The sequence below is a fragment of the Habropoda laboriosa genome, unplaced genomic scaffold (genome assembly GCF_001263275.1).
Source record: "Habropoda laboriosa isolate 0110345459 unplaced genomic scaffold, ASM126327v1 scaffold68, whole genome shotgun sequence".
Classification (NCBI taxonomy): Eukaryota; Metazoa; Arthropoda; class Insecta; order Hymenoptera; family Apidae; genus Habropoda; species Habropoda laboriosa.
In genome coordinates this window covers 1,930,079-1,947,883 of record NW_017100195.1, presented here as the reverse complement: position 1 = coordinate 1,947,883, position 17,805 = coordinate 1,930,079, and the positions used below count along the sequence as shown (strand labels likewise).

At 36.0% G+C, this 17,805-nt stretch overlaps 1 protein-coding gene across 1 annotated transcript; it reads right to left on the bottom strand.

Moving 5' to 3' along the window:
* Nucleotides 1-5,012: 5,012 nt before the first annotated feature.
* On the bottom strand, nucleotides 5,013-15,236 carry LOC108570300 (neural-cadherin-like). The gene is made up of 3 exons (XM_017932139.1): nucleotides 15,087-15,236; nucleotides 11,846-12,028; nucleotides 5,013-5,210 (listed from the first exon to the last, which is right to left on the bottom strand). The coding sequence occupies exons 1-3, from the start codon at nucleotides 15,234-15,236 to the stop codon at nucleotides 5,013-5,015; spliced, it is 531 nt and encodes a 176-aa protein (XP_017787628.1).
* Between the last annotated feature and the right edge of the window lie 2,569 nt (nucleotides 15,237-17,805).

The window sequence follows — 17,805 nt, the reverse complement described above, 5'->3', positions numbered from 1 at the left end:
GATGCACCGGAGTAAACTGATTGGTGATTTAGAAAAGGAAAAATCACCAATCAGGGTGTTTTTAGGAAAATAAGAGTCTTCGTCGAGGGAAATCGCAGAGACTCCAGCAGAAACACTTTGCAACTCGCGGGAGAAACACTAACACCTCTCACTTCGCAGTAGAATTTATATCTTGAATTAGTTGTAGAAAATAGAACATAAAATAAAAACTTAGTGTTTCAATCAAGAAACTGGTCCTTCGAAGCCTTAGAACATTAGTCGGCACACACGTGCAAAAACCGGCAAAGCTTGAACGATCGAAAGATCAACCGCAAGCCCCTAACATATTTCTTTTGTACACGTTCGGAGAAATCCGTTTAGCTTTACCACCTCTATTTAGTAAAGATCTAAATGTTTATGATACGTGACGAAAGGCCCTTCGGTTCCAAGCGGGGTCGTAGGCAGTATTAGGACGTTGCGTAGGAGCATTCTCAGTCTGTATACAGTGCTCTTGCCATCAAGTAGAAAAGCGAGCCTTCCTTGTGTCAAGTAAAAGTTTATAGTTTAAAATAAGGATTATTAATTATTTAACAATCCATAACTCCCATAATCCAATAACAGCAACGAGAAATATTCTCGTTGGCAGTTCAAGTATTTAATACTTAAATATTCCTACGCTGTCTCTGATGTCGGACAGGTTTTGAGCAACTAACGCAAAGAGAGTGAAAAATACCGTACGCCGGAGTTAAATTTTTCGGGAAAAGAACTGGATTATAGTTAATTGCTTTCCCAGAAATTGTGGAAAATTATTCCAAGAATCTGAGACTTGTAATGTTAACAATAAAAGCGTAATCTCAGAGAGCAGCGATGCTTGCTGCTACTAAATGAAAAATTGTTCAAATTCGTTAAAGCTTCGATAATCACACATGGTGCAAAGTGTTTGAAGTATGTTACTACCTTGCGAGAACTATAAGGAAAATTTGAACGTTAATTGTTTCATGTATACTGGAAGATATTTCGGAGATAACCTTCGAGAAAATTAGAGGTAAATCGAATTCTTTAGTTTAGAAGTTTCGAAAGTTGCCAAGTCTGCCAGTTTAACGTTGAAACTTGATAGATCAATCGAGAAATTTGCAATTTATGATGTGTATGGAAGTAGAGTGAAATTAATGACATACCAAACTGTTTCTTCTTCGACTTTTTATTTTGTTAAAAAGAGAAGAATTGCGCAGTTGTTGCAAGAATTTCATTACCACGGACGTACAGAAACAGGCAGATAAACTCGTGGATCAATTTGCAAACTATTCAATCTTCTACGCGAATTTCAGTTTAAGGGGGTAAACCACCCTGAGGCGTCTAAAAGTACGCGAAGTTTGGGCATTTTTTTCATAGGTAACTACTAAATGAAAGGTTTCAATTTTCTCAGAGGATAATAATGTGACATTCAGCTTTCCTCTCCAATTTCTACAAAGTGGAGGAATTATGCGGTAATTGCGAAATCACTTGACATCGTCATCGTCGTCAAAGATTGTATAAATGTAATAAAAATGTGTCATACACAACGTAGCGTATGATTTTTAGAAAATTGTCATTATTACAGGTGGTAGTTTGAAGAAGATAAACCTCTTTTTACGAAAAAAAAAATCAACTTTGAATATTTCTAAAAAATTAAAAACTGACATATCGAAAAAATCGTAAGCTACATTTTCATTTACAAATCAAGAAGAATATTTTATTTCAGACGTTCCAATCTTTGCCAGCGACGGCGGCCAGCAATCGAGACATTTCATTTTGTAACGTTGCAGAGGAAAGCTGAAACTTAGATCCTCTGAAAAAATTGAAACTTTTCATTTACCAGTTACCTCCGAAAAAGATTCCCAAGCTTCCCAAACCTGTGTATCCTCTTAATAAAAATCTACCTGCGGTACATTACGCAATTGCATAATACCGGGCATAAAGTAACAGTTACACTATAAATGCACATATCAATTGCACATGAATCCCATTCACCCGGAAACGTCATAAATTTCGTATTTCAGCTGTTGCTATCTCGATTGCGGTCGAGAGTTTCCACGACGAAACAAAATTTCGACGGTGCACGGCTGATTGGACGCGAAACAATCGGTACACATGGCATACATAATAATAGTTACGTCCTCCGTGAAAAGTTACGCGAACGTGACCAATTGGCTTGCTCCTTAAGCACACGTGCGGAGTAATTTGCCGGACAAACATTATGCGATTGCAAATTCCACGTGGACACGTCGGTTACATTGGTGTTAGCCAAGGAATTGAATACTGTGTCGCGGCGGACCGATAAATTTGCAATCTAGAACGGAATTGTAAAGCGGGCCAAGGGAGAAACGGTGTTCAACGCGCTCGCCGACAAATTCGGGTCTTTGAGCGTTCGGAAAAAGATTCCAGGCCGTGGAATCGCGTTCTCGACCTTTGATGCGAGTAATCGCCGAAGAATTGCGCGCAGCGGTGAAATGGTAATTTCGTTTCGAATTTAGGTATTTCGTGTATGCTGCATGTCGATGGACGAAGAGAAGAATTTTGACGAACCCGAAGATAGTGACAGAGGAACATCCTTAAATTATTATCACCGATAGACTATCATTCGCATCAATTTTCTAGAGATTCAAGTGTCCCTAAAGTTAAGTTCTCTTTGCGAAAATTCCAAGCGCAATATTTCTCACAAAGAAACATTCCCAAATGATAGTCATCGATTTTGATGAAACTTTGGTATGTGACAGATCTCAAAAAAATATTCGACAGGTATTTTTTTTTTTTTGGCTCTCGTCCACATTGAAGGGTGAAAATTGCCCCCAAAGTTGGAGGTGGTAAGTTTAGTTTAATATCTCGAAATCTAGCAGAGATGGAGGAGCAATGTAAATCGACGAATTTTGTACTTTTCAACGACAAATTTGAAAAATAATAAATAATTTTATATTTTTCAAATTTTTACCACTTTTACCATTCCTCCATCTCTCGAATTTTCGAAAGCCTGCCGCTTTTATTGTTACTTCCGGGACGTTCCCTTGAGAGATTCAGAGGTTCCTTTCGATAAATTATTGTATCACAATTGGTGAAACGTTAAAATGTACTGTTCTGATTTATGTATTCATTTACTTGTTTTTAGAGAAAACAGTAATTGAAATTGATGGTAGGTATTTTAATTGAAATACATGGACGTGAGGACAATTTCTGTGGCTTTCTCCCATAGAGATGCGAGCTTTTATGTTGCACATGTGCTTTTTTCGAATTTGTCGAAAACAGTTAGAAATTAAATGTTTGAACGATGGAAATAAATGACAATACCGACAAAATTCAGGAGTACGATATTAATTTGCATGATAGATGTGTGCTTGTGTTAAAAATTTATGCGTATTGTTCGCTCCCATTGTCGTTGAGAAATACTACCCTGAAAGTTTGACAAACGTTGAAATTTTCTGATACCACAGTCGAAATGAACGTTTGGTATTTCATATTTCTACATTTATCCTAACCGGTAATTGTGAAACTTTGTACAAATAAAATTTTACTTGATAACAACTGCCATAGTTTTTGTGTCCAATTAGGGATATAAAATTTGATTTTACATTTTCGTGAAATTTCGTTGAATTAAATTTTCGTTTTAGAAATTGTACGTCTAAGTACACCGGATAATCAACTAATATCATAAGAAGATTGTCGATAGCCTCCTTTCGTCGAAATAGGAAAATTACATCTATCAAACAGTCGACCGATAAAACTTTCACGACAAGAAGAGAAGGAATATTCAACTTTCCGAGAAAGGGCAAATTTAATAAAATTCAACCTGACCTAGAAAGGTATGCTCAGATGCATAAATGAACGTTAGAAATAGTCAGTGGTCGTAAAACAGTAGAAAAATTTTGATGAAAGCGGAATGGCCAAAAATAAAATTCAACTTTAGTATTTCTAATTTATACCGATAAAACTGGGATACTCGTACTGCGAAACATTCTTAAAGCTATTGGAAAATATTACTCAAGGAGCAATGCACAAATTTTCAAATTTCATTGCAAAGTAGAAAATAGAAAAATATCTGGAAAAATTGGTCATGAAATTGTGAAAAAAAGCTTTTAATTATTTTTTAACTAGTTTTAGCTTTAACCTCAACCGATATACGTACAACGTGATACAAATCAATTGAAATATTTTTACAAGGTGCTATTTATCTCGTTAAATGCAGTGAAAAATGCTATTCTTTCAAGCTGATCTTTTCAACCCCTCCTTTCACTTCATTAGAAACCATATTTCCAGCTGCGGCATTAAAGTTGGAATTCTGTTTGATACCCGGCAGTTAGATAGGCCACAGTTTCACTGAATAAAGTGGCTTACGTGTCGCTTTCAAATGCAAAGCAAGCTTTTTCCCTAATTTATAAAGGAAGGAAGTTCGCTCGCGAAACTAGTACAGTATTCATAATCCCATCAAAAATGTTCTTAAGTGCCTCCTAATGTAACCCACGGATACTTGAAACCGCGTTCTATCTTTGAAAACGGAGACAACGCTATCACGATAGGACATCTTTCCTACGAAGTTACCCAAAGAGAAGAAAAAAAAAAACTTGTCACGTTATTCAGTCTCTTACCATTTCGACAACTAACTACATCTGAACGTCTTCAGAGTTCAACTTCCACTTCTACCAGTCATTTCCCCGCCGACTTCTATTCCCACCCTCTATTCACGAGTGTCGAAGCTCGTTTTCACTTGGACCACGCCTCTATTTTGGTCCACGCCGAAGGAAATTCGCAAATCGATCGTTCCTAAATCAGCGAACGGACGCGATTCAAGGAGGAACATGACAGCCTTCCACCCTACTTTTGCATAAGGAAATACGATTGTACGTTCCGGCTTAAGTTTATCCCGGATCCGTGGGCACTTTCCTTTCGAGCAGATTCAATTTCGAACAACTGGCCGATATTTTCGTGTCGAATGGTGTACGTGGACCGTGGCCAGGCCACTGGTTCAAACGGTGAAAGCACACCGTGAGAGGAAATTCAACGATCTACATACCCGAATTCGGCTGACCGTTGCTGTTGGGCCTCGCAGATGGTGCACCGTCCCTGGCCTCCACTTCCAACGCGTAAGCGCTCTGCTTCTCACGATCGAACATCACCTTCGTCACGATCTCGCCCGTCTCCCGGTTGATCTCGAAGTAATCTTTACCCTCGTTCCTGTCGCTGTCCACGATATAATAGGTGACCTGAGAAGAGGAAGAATGGAATCGATTGTGAATTGAAATGTGTCAACAATGAGGGGTGGTATGAGTAGAAAAGAAGTAAGATTTGAGGTTAATGACTACACTCCCATTCATAAGTACTAGGACACTTATAGTGAAGGGTTAACGTCTTCGCTTACGCGGACGAGATATTTCGCGACGCTTGGGACGAGATATCTCGCGAAGCTTTGAGTGAGATATTTCGCAACGCTTGGGGTGAGATATTTCGCGACACTTTGGACGAGATATCTCGCGACCCTTGGGACGAGATATCTCGCGACACTTTGGACGAAATATTTCGCGACCCTTGGGACGAGATATCTCGTGACACTTTGGACGAAATATTTCGCGACACTTTGGACGAGATATTTCGCGACCCTTGGGACGAGATATCTCGTGACGCTTCGGACGAGATATCTCGTGACGCTTCGGACGAGATATTTCGCGACGCTTTGGACGAAATATTTCGCGACACTTTGAACGAGATATTTCGCGACCCTTGGGACGAGATATCTCGTGACACTTTGGACGAAATATTTCGCGACACTTTGGACGAGATATCTCGCGACCCTTGGGACGAGATATTTCGCGACGCTTTGGACGAGATATCACGCAGAGCTTCGGACGAGATATTTCGCAACGCTTCGGACGAGATATTTCGCGACGCTTGAAACGAGATATCACGCAAAGCTTCAGACGAGATATCTCGCGACGCACAGTTTTTCATGTGAAATTTCAAATACTCCACAGATTCTTATATTGTGCATGTTTCTTTCTCTTGTTACTATGTATTTAATTACTGATATACAGTTTTTAACGAAGAAAGAATGTATTTCTTCTTTTCGTAATACAATAAACGTATTTTACACGTGTGTGTGTGTATATGTGCAGAATAAGTAACTAAAGATTTTTACATTTAAAAATAAATTCATTCGCGAATATACTGTAAGAGAAAAGTTAAATAAACGTGAATAAACAAAAGCAATTAATTAAATTTAATGTCGATAACGTATATTAGTAAATCTGTAAACCGTCAAATTCCAGCAACATATTTATACATTTCCAGTTAAAAACTGTTCATTTAAAAACAAAATATTACACAGTTTTCCGTGAAATTTTTCCAACAAGTTTGTTTCACATTCAATAATAAATCAAGCAAATAAATGGATGTTATTACAAGATAGCAGAAAAATTCGAGAAAAGAAAAGAGAAACCTTCTTTTAAAGTAATACTTTTAAAATAACAATAATAAATAAAGACAAAAGGTAAAGGAAAAAGTACCTCTAGAATAAAATTTCTACAAGCAACGGATACTTCCTTAATTAAACCGATAAAATTCCAAGATAAAAGCCAGCGTTAATAATTGTAACATATCTTGCAATTTCCAATAAATCGAAACTTCTAAACCAATAATTTCTAAGCAGAAACGTTTCGTGTACACCGACCACGTTTTTTTTTCTATCCTCCCATTCGTGCCGGTTTTATTCGAGACGGGAAGTAACTCTCAACGTTCGCGACATTCCTGGAAGTTTAAACAAAAACAAAAAGAAAAGGGAAAAAAGCTAAGAGAGAGAGAGAGAGAGAGAGAAAAAGAACACAAAAGTACCCACGCGCTTTCCAGAGACTTCATAGAGTTTACGTGTAAACGAAAATCTATCGAAGTACGTCTGGAAAAATATTTGCGCGAAAAAAGGAGGAACACCGTACTGAATCAAGAAATCAGTGTATCCGAACGACTGCCGGTAAATCTAAAAAAAAAAAAAAAGAAAGAAAACACGTTCGTCGTGTTTTACGATGAAAGAAAAAGAAAGGAAAAAGGGAGAAGTTTCTGATGGAAGTACCGCAAACAGACACATTCAGGGGATGTTGGGAACAAAATTCAAACTGACGAAGCAATAATATCGATAAAGGTATCAATTAAATTAATTGAAAGGGAGAATGCAATTAATAACGCTCGTGCTATCAATAACTACGAGCGTAACTGATGATAACGATTATACTTCCTGTTGCACCGCAGACAACGAAAACTTGGCTTTCAGCAGATAATTAATTCATTTCCATGATCAGATGCGTAATCGTGGATTATACTTTGAATAACGGGGATTTCTTCGGCGAGCTTACGTATTTGCAGCGCGATTTACGAAAATACATATTTCAAAGAAATTTGAATAATCACGCAGAAAGAAACGGTAGGGATAAATTGTTAATTCTTACGAAAGGAATTGTTAAAGAATTTGAAACTACAGTGGCTTTCGGTGGTGTAAAATTTTCAAGCACGTGTAAAGAGTGTCAGGGAAATTTGTCAACATTTACGACGGAAGTTATCTCCCGGCGTGTAATTTCAAATGGAAGATTTTCTTGGTTTTAAAAATGGACAAATGTGACATTTGCGTATATAGGTAGCATGTTACTTCAGTAACCAAAAGGTGTACAAACACGTATTTTAAAATGTATAAATACATTTTATAAATGTATAAAATGTATAAAATGGTATTTGCTTTTTATTTGTTCCCTCTGACCTGCACATAAAATCTACTAAGAGTTAACGAGGTCTGGTCATTCGTTGGAATTTTCCACCAAAAAGTGTCACTTAGTTCTGTTGGCTCTACTTCGTTCGTACCTTTCTTTTGTAAAAAAAGAAGAAAATGTAGTTTAAAAGTTTCTGCGAGAAGAAGGTTTATGTCAATGTAAACTACTTCTGCAGAGGTGAAATAAAAGTAGAAGGTTGTTGCGATTAAAATTCGGGTGATTTATCTTGCTTATAATTTGAATTACTTAAAATATAATAATAACGTTGAAATAAATTATCCAAAAGGGGTTTCAGAATTTAACAATTTTTAATTTGAAATTTAAAGATAGAAAGATTCAAAAATCTCCGAAATTTTCAAAGAAATTTTTTTTCTGGACTATACGTTCAAGAAAAGAATGTCACAGAATGTCAAAAAATGGCACACTCCAATTTTCAAATTTGACGATTCAACGATTTGAAATTTAAAGACAGAAAATTCAAAAATTCGCCCAAATTTTCAAAGAAGTTTTCAACTTTCTTTTTCTAAATTATACGTTCAAGAAAAGAATGTCACAAAGTGCCAAAGAATGGCACACTCCAATTTTCTTGAAAACGGTAACTTCACGTAAATATTATCAGAGCGACTAAATTTGCATATTGTTAGTACAAAAACATTCCCCTAACACCATTGTTTACAACGTTGGAAAAAAAGGTAACAATGGCGAATAAATCTTGTTGGTGAATACTTGGCTAAGGAATCATGAGCACTTGCGCGCGCGACGCGTTATTCACAGAGAAACAGTACGACGTTTTAAATTGTACCACGGCGAGGTTCGCGTGATTAAATTTAATTACGCTATTTTGCAGTATAACGGCATTACACGGCGCAACAAAGTTACACGGCATTTCCATCGCAACCGGGACTTCGACAAACACAATTTCACTGTGTGAAATTAACAAAGTTTCGGTCGAAATAATATTTCCGTTTACTCGATAGCTGCCATGATATTTATTAGGAAGAACTGATCGCAAGCCCGCGTGTTCTTGTCGGTTCTGACAGTGTCGACAGTGAAGTGTCCCTGACAATTTCATCTCAGCTGTGTCGTTTCTCAGATTGTCGTTTGTTACACCACGAACTTTGCACACTTGATAAATAGTAGGTCGTCCCGTAAGCGCAAAATATTTGAATGAAAATTCAAGAAAATACTATTACCAGAAAAGAAAAAAAAAAAAGGAAAAGAGTTGTGGAATGAGAAGGTGCTTACATTGTTTTTTATTAAATTTTAAGACTCTTTGGAAATATTAGTCTAAATTATAAGATTCGACGCGAATTTATGGGGTGACCTAATAGAATCGAAGAACATACAGATTGCAGCGTTATTTGTCTGTTTTTAAGAAAATGTATTAGGTGTATGTAAAAGTTTCTATCGCTTGAAAATCGATGACTAAAAGACACTGTATGTTCCTTTTCTAATTTAAATTTTCACAGTTAGTATTTATGGTAATAAGACGGTTAAGTCAGTACACCGAATGAAGCATTAAAATTATATTATTAGTGCTCTTTTGCAGCTAATTATAATTATGACAAAAAATCAATGCACATTCTATAAAAAAATACTATGGGAACTTTTGCATAGACCAAATATTTATCGATTCTAATAACGAGACAAAATAAGCATTTTTACTCTACAATTGTTACTGTAAACTTAATCTTTCCAGGCACTTTTATTTCACAGAATGTTACTGTTTAAATCATGCGGATTGTAAACACTGTCCTTTTTTTTTTTTAATTAACAAACAGTACACGAGTTTCGTTTATAAAATTTGAATAACAATATTTTTACTTAGTTGCCTGTTTTTTTTTTATTTCGTATCTAACGATTGAACGTAAAATGCTGAAAGAATGTTCCATCTCGAATATTGATATCATAGTTTACCTCGCTGAAAGTCCCATAAATTTAAATTGCAAAAAAAGGGAAGCGAACGAATTACAACAGAATTTATTACACGAACGAAATATTATCTTCATCGGGGTACGTTAAATTTTGTGTCCTCATGTATGAATAATGATTTTTCGTTATCTTATTCTAATTAATATACCGTTATCAAAATTATAAAACAATTCCATGCTCCGAAATTCCTTCTCGGTTAATGACATTGCACCATCGATCTCCGATACTTGTTTCAGTATTTCATGCATTTTATTATACACGAATATCAATTTCCGTTTATGTCAATCATTTTTTTTTGTAAAACCTCCAGATTCGCCAGAATGAATTTTTCGCGGAATTCTTTCGATTTTGATAACATTTACGTGTTACTCAATTCCTCGTGATTTCGGCTAATTTCACTTGTCAATTGTACACCCGATTACACGTTATTTGTTAAGTTACCAAAAGGTAGAAACAATATCTTTTTTTTATTTACGTTTTATTTGAAAGACGGAACCGACATAAGTCACATTCCACGAACAATATTTTTCATGAAAGCGCTAATTGACTAATTAACACTGTATTTGCTTCACAAATATGCTTCCGACTTGAATGCATAGATTAAAAATTACTGATCAATTCTGAAGTTATGAAAATCATACAGAAGCAAATGGATCAGCAGAGATAAATAACGCAACCAAAAAGTTCATATCGCTGCTACGAAAAGAAATATTACACAGATACCGAAAAGAAACACTTAATTTTATCAATTGAAATACAGCGACGCTATAATAATCGAACTCTCGGTAGAATACTAATTTCTGAACTGTTGTTTAGTTACCTACTCGATACTAAACTATCTCTTGCCTTAACAATTCCGAGACAGAATCTCTAAGGGACTCGTATCAAAATTATTAAACTTCAAACACAACAGTTTCAAAGTAATTCAATTCTCAATACTACAACTTCCGAAACACAGAAATTTCAATAAGTAATTCCGTTTCAAATAGTCGCAAATAGAATAATAATTTGCCAACAGTTACATGGAACAGTTTTAAATAGTTTATGCCTTAATGATTGAACGTTATGCATGAATTAGGTACACGGTGTATACAGCAGCTAGACCGTGTAATTGAACCCTGAGTTTAATCTGAAAACTGACCCTTACAGTTGTTTAATAGTTCAGTGAGTTCGATTCGGTAACCGGAAGTTGTTGATGAATACAAGATCGAAAAACTTTCATATAATACCGCATCGAATTGCAAGATACAATACTGAAAAGTAAATAAAGTGTAACCAAGAAGCTCGAAGGGGTGACGTGTGATTTTTAAAAGTAAGAAAACATTCTTCCTTTCGTAATAAACCTTATTTTCACATAGCGTAACTAATACAATACATAGATTACGGACACTTTATACAGGGTGAGCCACGTAAAACAGACCACCTAATTATTTTCGTTAGCTATAGTGGTAGGAGGAAATTTTGAAAGGAAGTTTCATATTTGATTGTAAATTTTAAAGCGTAGGCTCATTTTAAGGTTGTTATTTGTCTGTTTGCATATTTGCAGAAACTATATACGTTCGTGTAAAAGATATAGGTGACTCTGAAAACAACGGGAAAAATTTTTCTTCCATCTTATTCGCTCTTTGAAACCGTTTAAATTACGTATAAAAATTTTCTCGTACCGCCATAGCTAGAGAAGATAATTAGGTGGTCTGTTTTACTTGGTCCACCCTGTGTACTTTATTAAATCTACCAAAGCTGATACCGTGTACGTATTCACCTTTATATTAGACAATTCTTATACAAGTATTTCTTCAGTATGCTCGATGTTTCGAAATTTGAAAAATAACGATCACTTATGTTGTACTTGAAAAAAATGTTAAATTAGGTAAGAACAAAGTAGAGCTGTACACCTAATTTGTTATCATTAATACGAATTCGTCTCTAAGTTTCGAAATTTGAAAAATAATTAGACGGATTTATCTGAATTGCCTATGTTGTATTTGAGAAAAATGAAAAATTAGATAAGAAGAAAATAGAGCAAGACAAAGTTACACGTCTAATTTACGAACTTTAATATTAACACTTCTCTAAATTTGGCTAAGTAATTGTTAAGAATAACCGAGGAATCTGCGAGCGAAGTGGGACCAAAATGGATGCTGAGGACATCTACTCACCTCATTGTTCGGTACAGTGCCATCCTTATCAATCGCGTTGACTTGAGTAACCTTACTGCCAACTGGTTCACCCTCGAGTACAGTTTCTTGCTCACGTTCGGTGAACAAAGGTATTTCGTCGTTAACGTCCACCAGGACAATGTAGACGGTTGCTTCAGAAGCGAGTTGTTGGGCGCCATTGTTCTGTAGAAGAGGATTACTCTTATCTTATACATATGTATCTTACATTTTCTGCTTGATTCATCGATCTGTTTATTATACCTTTAAATTTGAAAGAAAAAGTTTAGCGTACACTCCTGTTCGTAAGTGTTAAAACACTTGTTGGATGTGAAACAAACCTAAACCGTCGTTGCAAAATTATTAAGGTCCTGAAAAGAATGATAAAACTGCCAAATATCTATTTTCATTCAAGGTGTTATTATAAAAATATTGGCGAGATCCTAATAGTGTGTCGTTGATTATGCCATTGTCACGAAATTGAATTTGAAAATCGTCGAATTTGTCTCGACAAACCACTTCGTATGATATAAAAATTCGTGATATCGCCATTATGCAAAAAGCATTGCAAATTTAAAAAATCTACCAAAACCATCCTATTGTGTGTGATAAATAACGAAACTGTGCCCTCTTCTATTTCTGATACTAACTTTCGCGAAGAAATGTAATTTAGATCGGACAATAGGTGTTCTAATACTCTACGAACAGTAGTATATGTCGAAATTAAAACTCCTCAAGCACTGTGATAATAAGTACCTTCGTACATCTATTATTTACAAATGAATTATTAATTCGAAAAATTTATATTCGTAGGATAAGCTGAAATACTTTATAATTAGCAAATTCGTTACTTAAATTAACCTCACCTTATTTGTAGACTGAAAGTGTCTATTGCTGACAAATGTAGAATCGTAGCAAAATAAAAAAGAAATTTCGGTAATATTGTAGAATTTGGGCCCGCGCCTATTGGATCACATGATACATCGTTGGAAAGCGTATGAATAGGGGAGTTCAACACGAATGATTATTGTCACCGCAAATGTCCCATTCAGAAAATTCAAGACAAATTAGAATACCGTGAAAAAAATACCCTCTTTCTGCAAAAAGATCATTCTATAATACTTACAAAAATATTTGTCATTAGGTATATTTAGGCGTGAATTCAGACGAGACTTTATGCAACTAATTATGTGTTCCAAATATTACTGCAGTATTGGTGTGCATGAAATTACGCCATCACTTTCTGAATGGGACATTTGCGGTAGCAATGATCACCCATGTTGGACTTCTCTATTTATACGCTTTCCAACGATGTATCATACGACCATAAGGCATCTGCCCAAATACTACAGTGCAGTCGAAATTGTTTTCCTCGAATTTTTTCCAAAATTCACAATTTTTCAACGAAATTTTCGTCCTCGAAAGTTCCGAAAAATTCACAACTTTCGAATGATATTCTCTGTCTCAAAATTTCTCAAAAATTACCCCACAGCGGACTTTAATTTTTGAACAAGGAAAAATGAAATTACACAGAAGTTTGCACATTTTGCACTCGCAAAAGGGAGACAAGTAAGTAATATTTTACCTTACCGCGAGTGAGCAGAATGCACGTTACTTTTTCATGCTCTGCGTCTGTGCTTACTACAGAGCAACGAATAGAGAGCAATTTTACAAATAGGAATGATCTCGATCTCGAAAATCCAGAAAGGTAAAGTACACATAATGAAAATTGACAACTCATACGAACATACAAGAAATACGAACGTTCACAGCGACGAAACTTCGTCATCTTGAATGATTCAGTGGAGTGAAAACGATGTATTTCCACGGAAAAAACGCGTCGAGCAAATGGAACGAGAGAATAAAGTTATCTCGCTGGTTTTGCAGCCATTAACATAGAAGTGACGAGAAGCGTGCTTCGTCGTTAGAGAACGAGGTACTTATTACCACAGGAGTACATAGAAACTACGAGTGTTTCACGAAGAGACGCCGCTGAAATAAATATAATGCCACAATTCATAAGCGGATTTTCAAATTTCTCTGCTGCCAGCATCCAAATGGAAAAAGGACAGCGGTTATTTAATTTCGCGGCCACTCGACAATTTCGCGAGGAACAGGAGTACATTCGCTATGAAATTTATCAGCTCCATTCAACATCGTATCGCTCGTGCCTTGAAAAACTGAAAGCAGCTCGAAACTGTAACGCAGCCAAGATTCAATTATACTTTCCGCCGTACGGAATGTAGCTCGATATTTCACGGATCTTCCGCTACCTTACGCGTACGTTTTCCAAAGAAATTTCAAAAGCAAGACTCCTGAGAAGAGAGGATGTTGCTAAACTGAATTAATTAAACGAATCACGGACATTCGCTGCTTTTATACAGAACAGTCTCTTGTTAAGTAAAAATTACGAAACCTTGCTTTTAAGGTGGAAACTTGGGAACGTAAGATATATGAGACACGTATCGTTTGAGAAAGTATGTTTCACAATAAGTCGATAAGCGTGTCAAATTTGAAAACCGATTTTCATAGGTAGAACAATGAATTAAGTTGGAAAATTAAAAATTACGAAATCAAAGTTGTAACAGTTGTTAATTCTCGGAGCGCCTAGAAATTAAGCTTCTAATGTATTTATATTACAAAATACGTATTTACAAAAATACAGAAAGTTAAGAAAAATTGTAAAATATGAAACACGAAAAGTAAGGACTAACGTTAGTTAATTTACTCGGCAGTTTCAAAGGATTACGCGGAGATATTCGACCAGATCTTTCGTTACCCTATTTCAAAGCACCCGCACGAATTGCCACGAGGTGAAAAATGATATTTTTTCTACCACTCAAAGTACCCTGTTCACTTCGAAAGCGACATAGTCATTAATGCTCTTACACCATTCCGCAAGCCCGCAGGATTAAGCAGCATTCACTCAAAAGGCGAGCCATAGCATCGCTTTCCCCCTCTGTACGTACAGTAACAAGTAACTAAAAACAGCTGCATCTCGGTTGCCGCAAGTTCGCAGATTCTCCTTTACCAACAGACTATCTCGCACGGATGCATTCGAAAAGCAGCAGCTACAGCTGCGAAATTCCACCTGAAATGCTTCAGTCACGCAGCACACTCGTAGCAGAGACAGACACAGTACAGAACGCTTGTAAAACACGTAATTTCTCAAGAAGCAAAAGAATTATTAAAGTAAAAAAAAGAAGAAGAAAGGAAAAGCTTAACGTCTCGTTTCAACACATACCTCGACACGTATAGTCAGATTGTACTCCTTTATGCTCTCGTAATCCAGCGGATGGTTAACCTTGATGTCGGCCCAGGTGACGGAATTGTCGGAGCGTTGCTGAAGGTAAAACGTGTGAAACTTGTTGGTCTGCGCGGTAGAGCCAGGCATTAGCCGGTAAAACACCGTCGGATTATTTTCGATTCCCGAGCTGTCGACACACACACCAGAGGCACATGTTACAAAATCCAGGCCGGTTTTCAAATCATCTCCGCGCTTCGGAGTCGAGACTTAACAAACGGAAAACGGGAAACGGAAACAGAAACGAGAACGGAAATCACCTAGGGTAGACATGTGTATATCGAAAAATACAAGGCTAGTTTTACCGACTATATAGAAGAGAGGCTAGGCTGTTTTATACTCGTCTCGTGACGAAAGGTCACCATGCGATTCATCGATCCGTCGGTTTCTTGCTCTTTCTCATTTATGCTCTTACTTGTTTCTTGCATACTTTGTTTTTTATTCTTTTGCAACGCTAACGAAAGAAACGCCATATCCGGCTAAATAGGATAATCTACTGATACATGGCAGATCTGCGAATACGAACTAAGATATATATATATGCGTATAATAGTTACTTAGTTGAATTTTGTTTAACGCGCTACAGATCCCGTCGTCGCCTGTCTTTTCCGTTTCAGGCACGTTTCAGACATGTACAATGTGTTAGTTTGTCCATACCCCTAATTGAAAGCCATTCTGATGTCTCGTACCGTTAGTTGTAAAGCTACCAATCCCTTATCCGCGTAACTAGTTACTATTCCTTAGCTATCTACGAGCAAGTTGGCTGGAGGGTGTCACGTTGGCTTCGTGTGTATCGACTTGTTGCGTGTTGTATCGGGGTTTGGCGTTTTATGGAGACGGTGAAGTGAGGGATAGTTAATTGGATATCAAGCGTTAACGGGTTGTAGGATAATCCGGGATTTGCGTCGTTTTTCCTTGATTACGTGAATTCGGACCGTTTTCTGTTAAAGAATTCATAGTTCTTTCATTCAGAATGAAAAATCTCAGGATCCAATAAACGAAATGTGAATACGACGTTTCTCTTGATTGACGACGTATCCCTATTAATTCCAGACGGTCAAAATTGAAAAATCTCATATATACAATAAGTGAAATCTGAGTAACATTTTCTTCGAAATTATAAATTAGTGGCAATGAAAGAATGTATATCTTTGGTATGTTTAATGTGAAAAACATTTCTTTCGAAATTATAAATTAACGGCAATGAAAGAGTGATAACCTGATGCTTGAAATACAAGTGAATTTTATAAATTTTAAATAAGTTTATGTTCCATTGTGCTTGAAAATTTTCTTCTTAAAATATAGTTAAATACTCTTTCTACTGATTGGATCTCCTCTAAATTCATTAGTTTCATTAAAGAACAAGTATATGAAAAATACAATTGCAATATCTCAAAAGACATTTTTAAAAAATGTCCTCAGGATCTTTAAACACTAAAAGAACACCGTTACCTTTTATTCCCGATAAGTGTGTCGAAGCGCGTTGCAAAATACACAGGGTGGCAGTTTCCAGTTCAAAATGTGAGATCAATAACGCGTTATGGAAAATTTGATTATGTGTGTCACGTTTTAAATTTAACAATGTTGCTTCACTTGTAAAAAATGCACGCCTCTACATGTATTTTAACTCAATAACTGTACTCCTACGTGCGTCGTAACATGTTACCGGGGTTTTACAAAACATTAGAGTCTGTTTCACAAATGCATGTACCTGTTGTACCTCCATTTTGTGTTACAATATACACAATCGTTGATAATTCCTATTAACCAACTCTGTATTACACAAAATATGCACTTCTTATCCTTATTATGTACAGAATAATTATTATTCTTGGAATAAGGATGGAATAATAATTATTCTTATCGTTAATAATTCCCTTGTTCTTATTCTTGATAAATATCCTGAAATAATTCAAATTTTATATATGATAATGATAAAAAGTGCATATTTTTGGTAATATAGAGTTATGTGAGTTATAATTATTATTCTTGGAATAAGGATGGAATAATAATTATTCTTATCCTCAATAATTCCTTTGTTCCACATTATTCTTCTCTTATATATGATTCTTATCCCTAACAATTGAGAGAATAATTATTACTCTTGTTCTTATTATATAAAATTGAATTTTTCAAATTCCTTCCTAACATTCTTTCGAAGTACATACTCAGAAGCGGAGAAGCCTGTAATCTAAGAAACTGAAGGATTTGACACATCTTCTCCGATTCGCTAGACTTTTCCCCAATGAATGATAATTTCTTCAAACGCCTGAGCAATTTTTTCGCAAATAAATTATTCCGACATAATGACACTGCGAAAGTAGCAAAGAGTCATGATTTTTATACAGGGTGGTTCGTCTAAAGTGACCACCTCGATTATTTTCATTATTAGTCGACCGCTCCAAATGTTTTTGGTCACAGATGATACGGTTTCAAAGGACGCTTGCTAGCTAATAGACAAAAAGACCATAGGGTTATGCATAAAAAACTTGAACATGGCCTTGAAAACTTATTCTGAAAAAAAAAAGAAACAGAAAAAATCTAAGGTCATCACCTTGAAGATCCTTTTGAAACCTATTATCTATGACAAAAAGAATTTTAATCGGTCCACTAGTAACGACAACAATTGAAGTGGTTACCTTAAGTCCACCTTTTATAT

Excerpts from the sequence above, each read along its gene's own strand:
- LOC108570300 (XM_017932139.1), bottom strand. The coding sequence starts at position 15,236 with ATGCCTGGCTCTACCGCGCAGACCAACAAGTTTCACACGTTTTACCTT. Across the intron at positions 12,029-15,086 it reads ATCTGACTATACGTGTCGAG|AACAATGGCGCCCAACAACT; the intron begins GTATGTGTTGAA and ends CCTCTTCTACAG. Across the intron at positions 5,211-11,845 it reads GCACTGTACCGAACAATGAG|GTCACCTATTATATCGTGGA; the intron begins GTGAGTAGATGT and ends TCCTCTTCTCAG.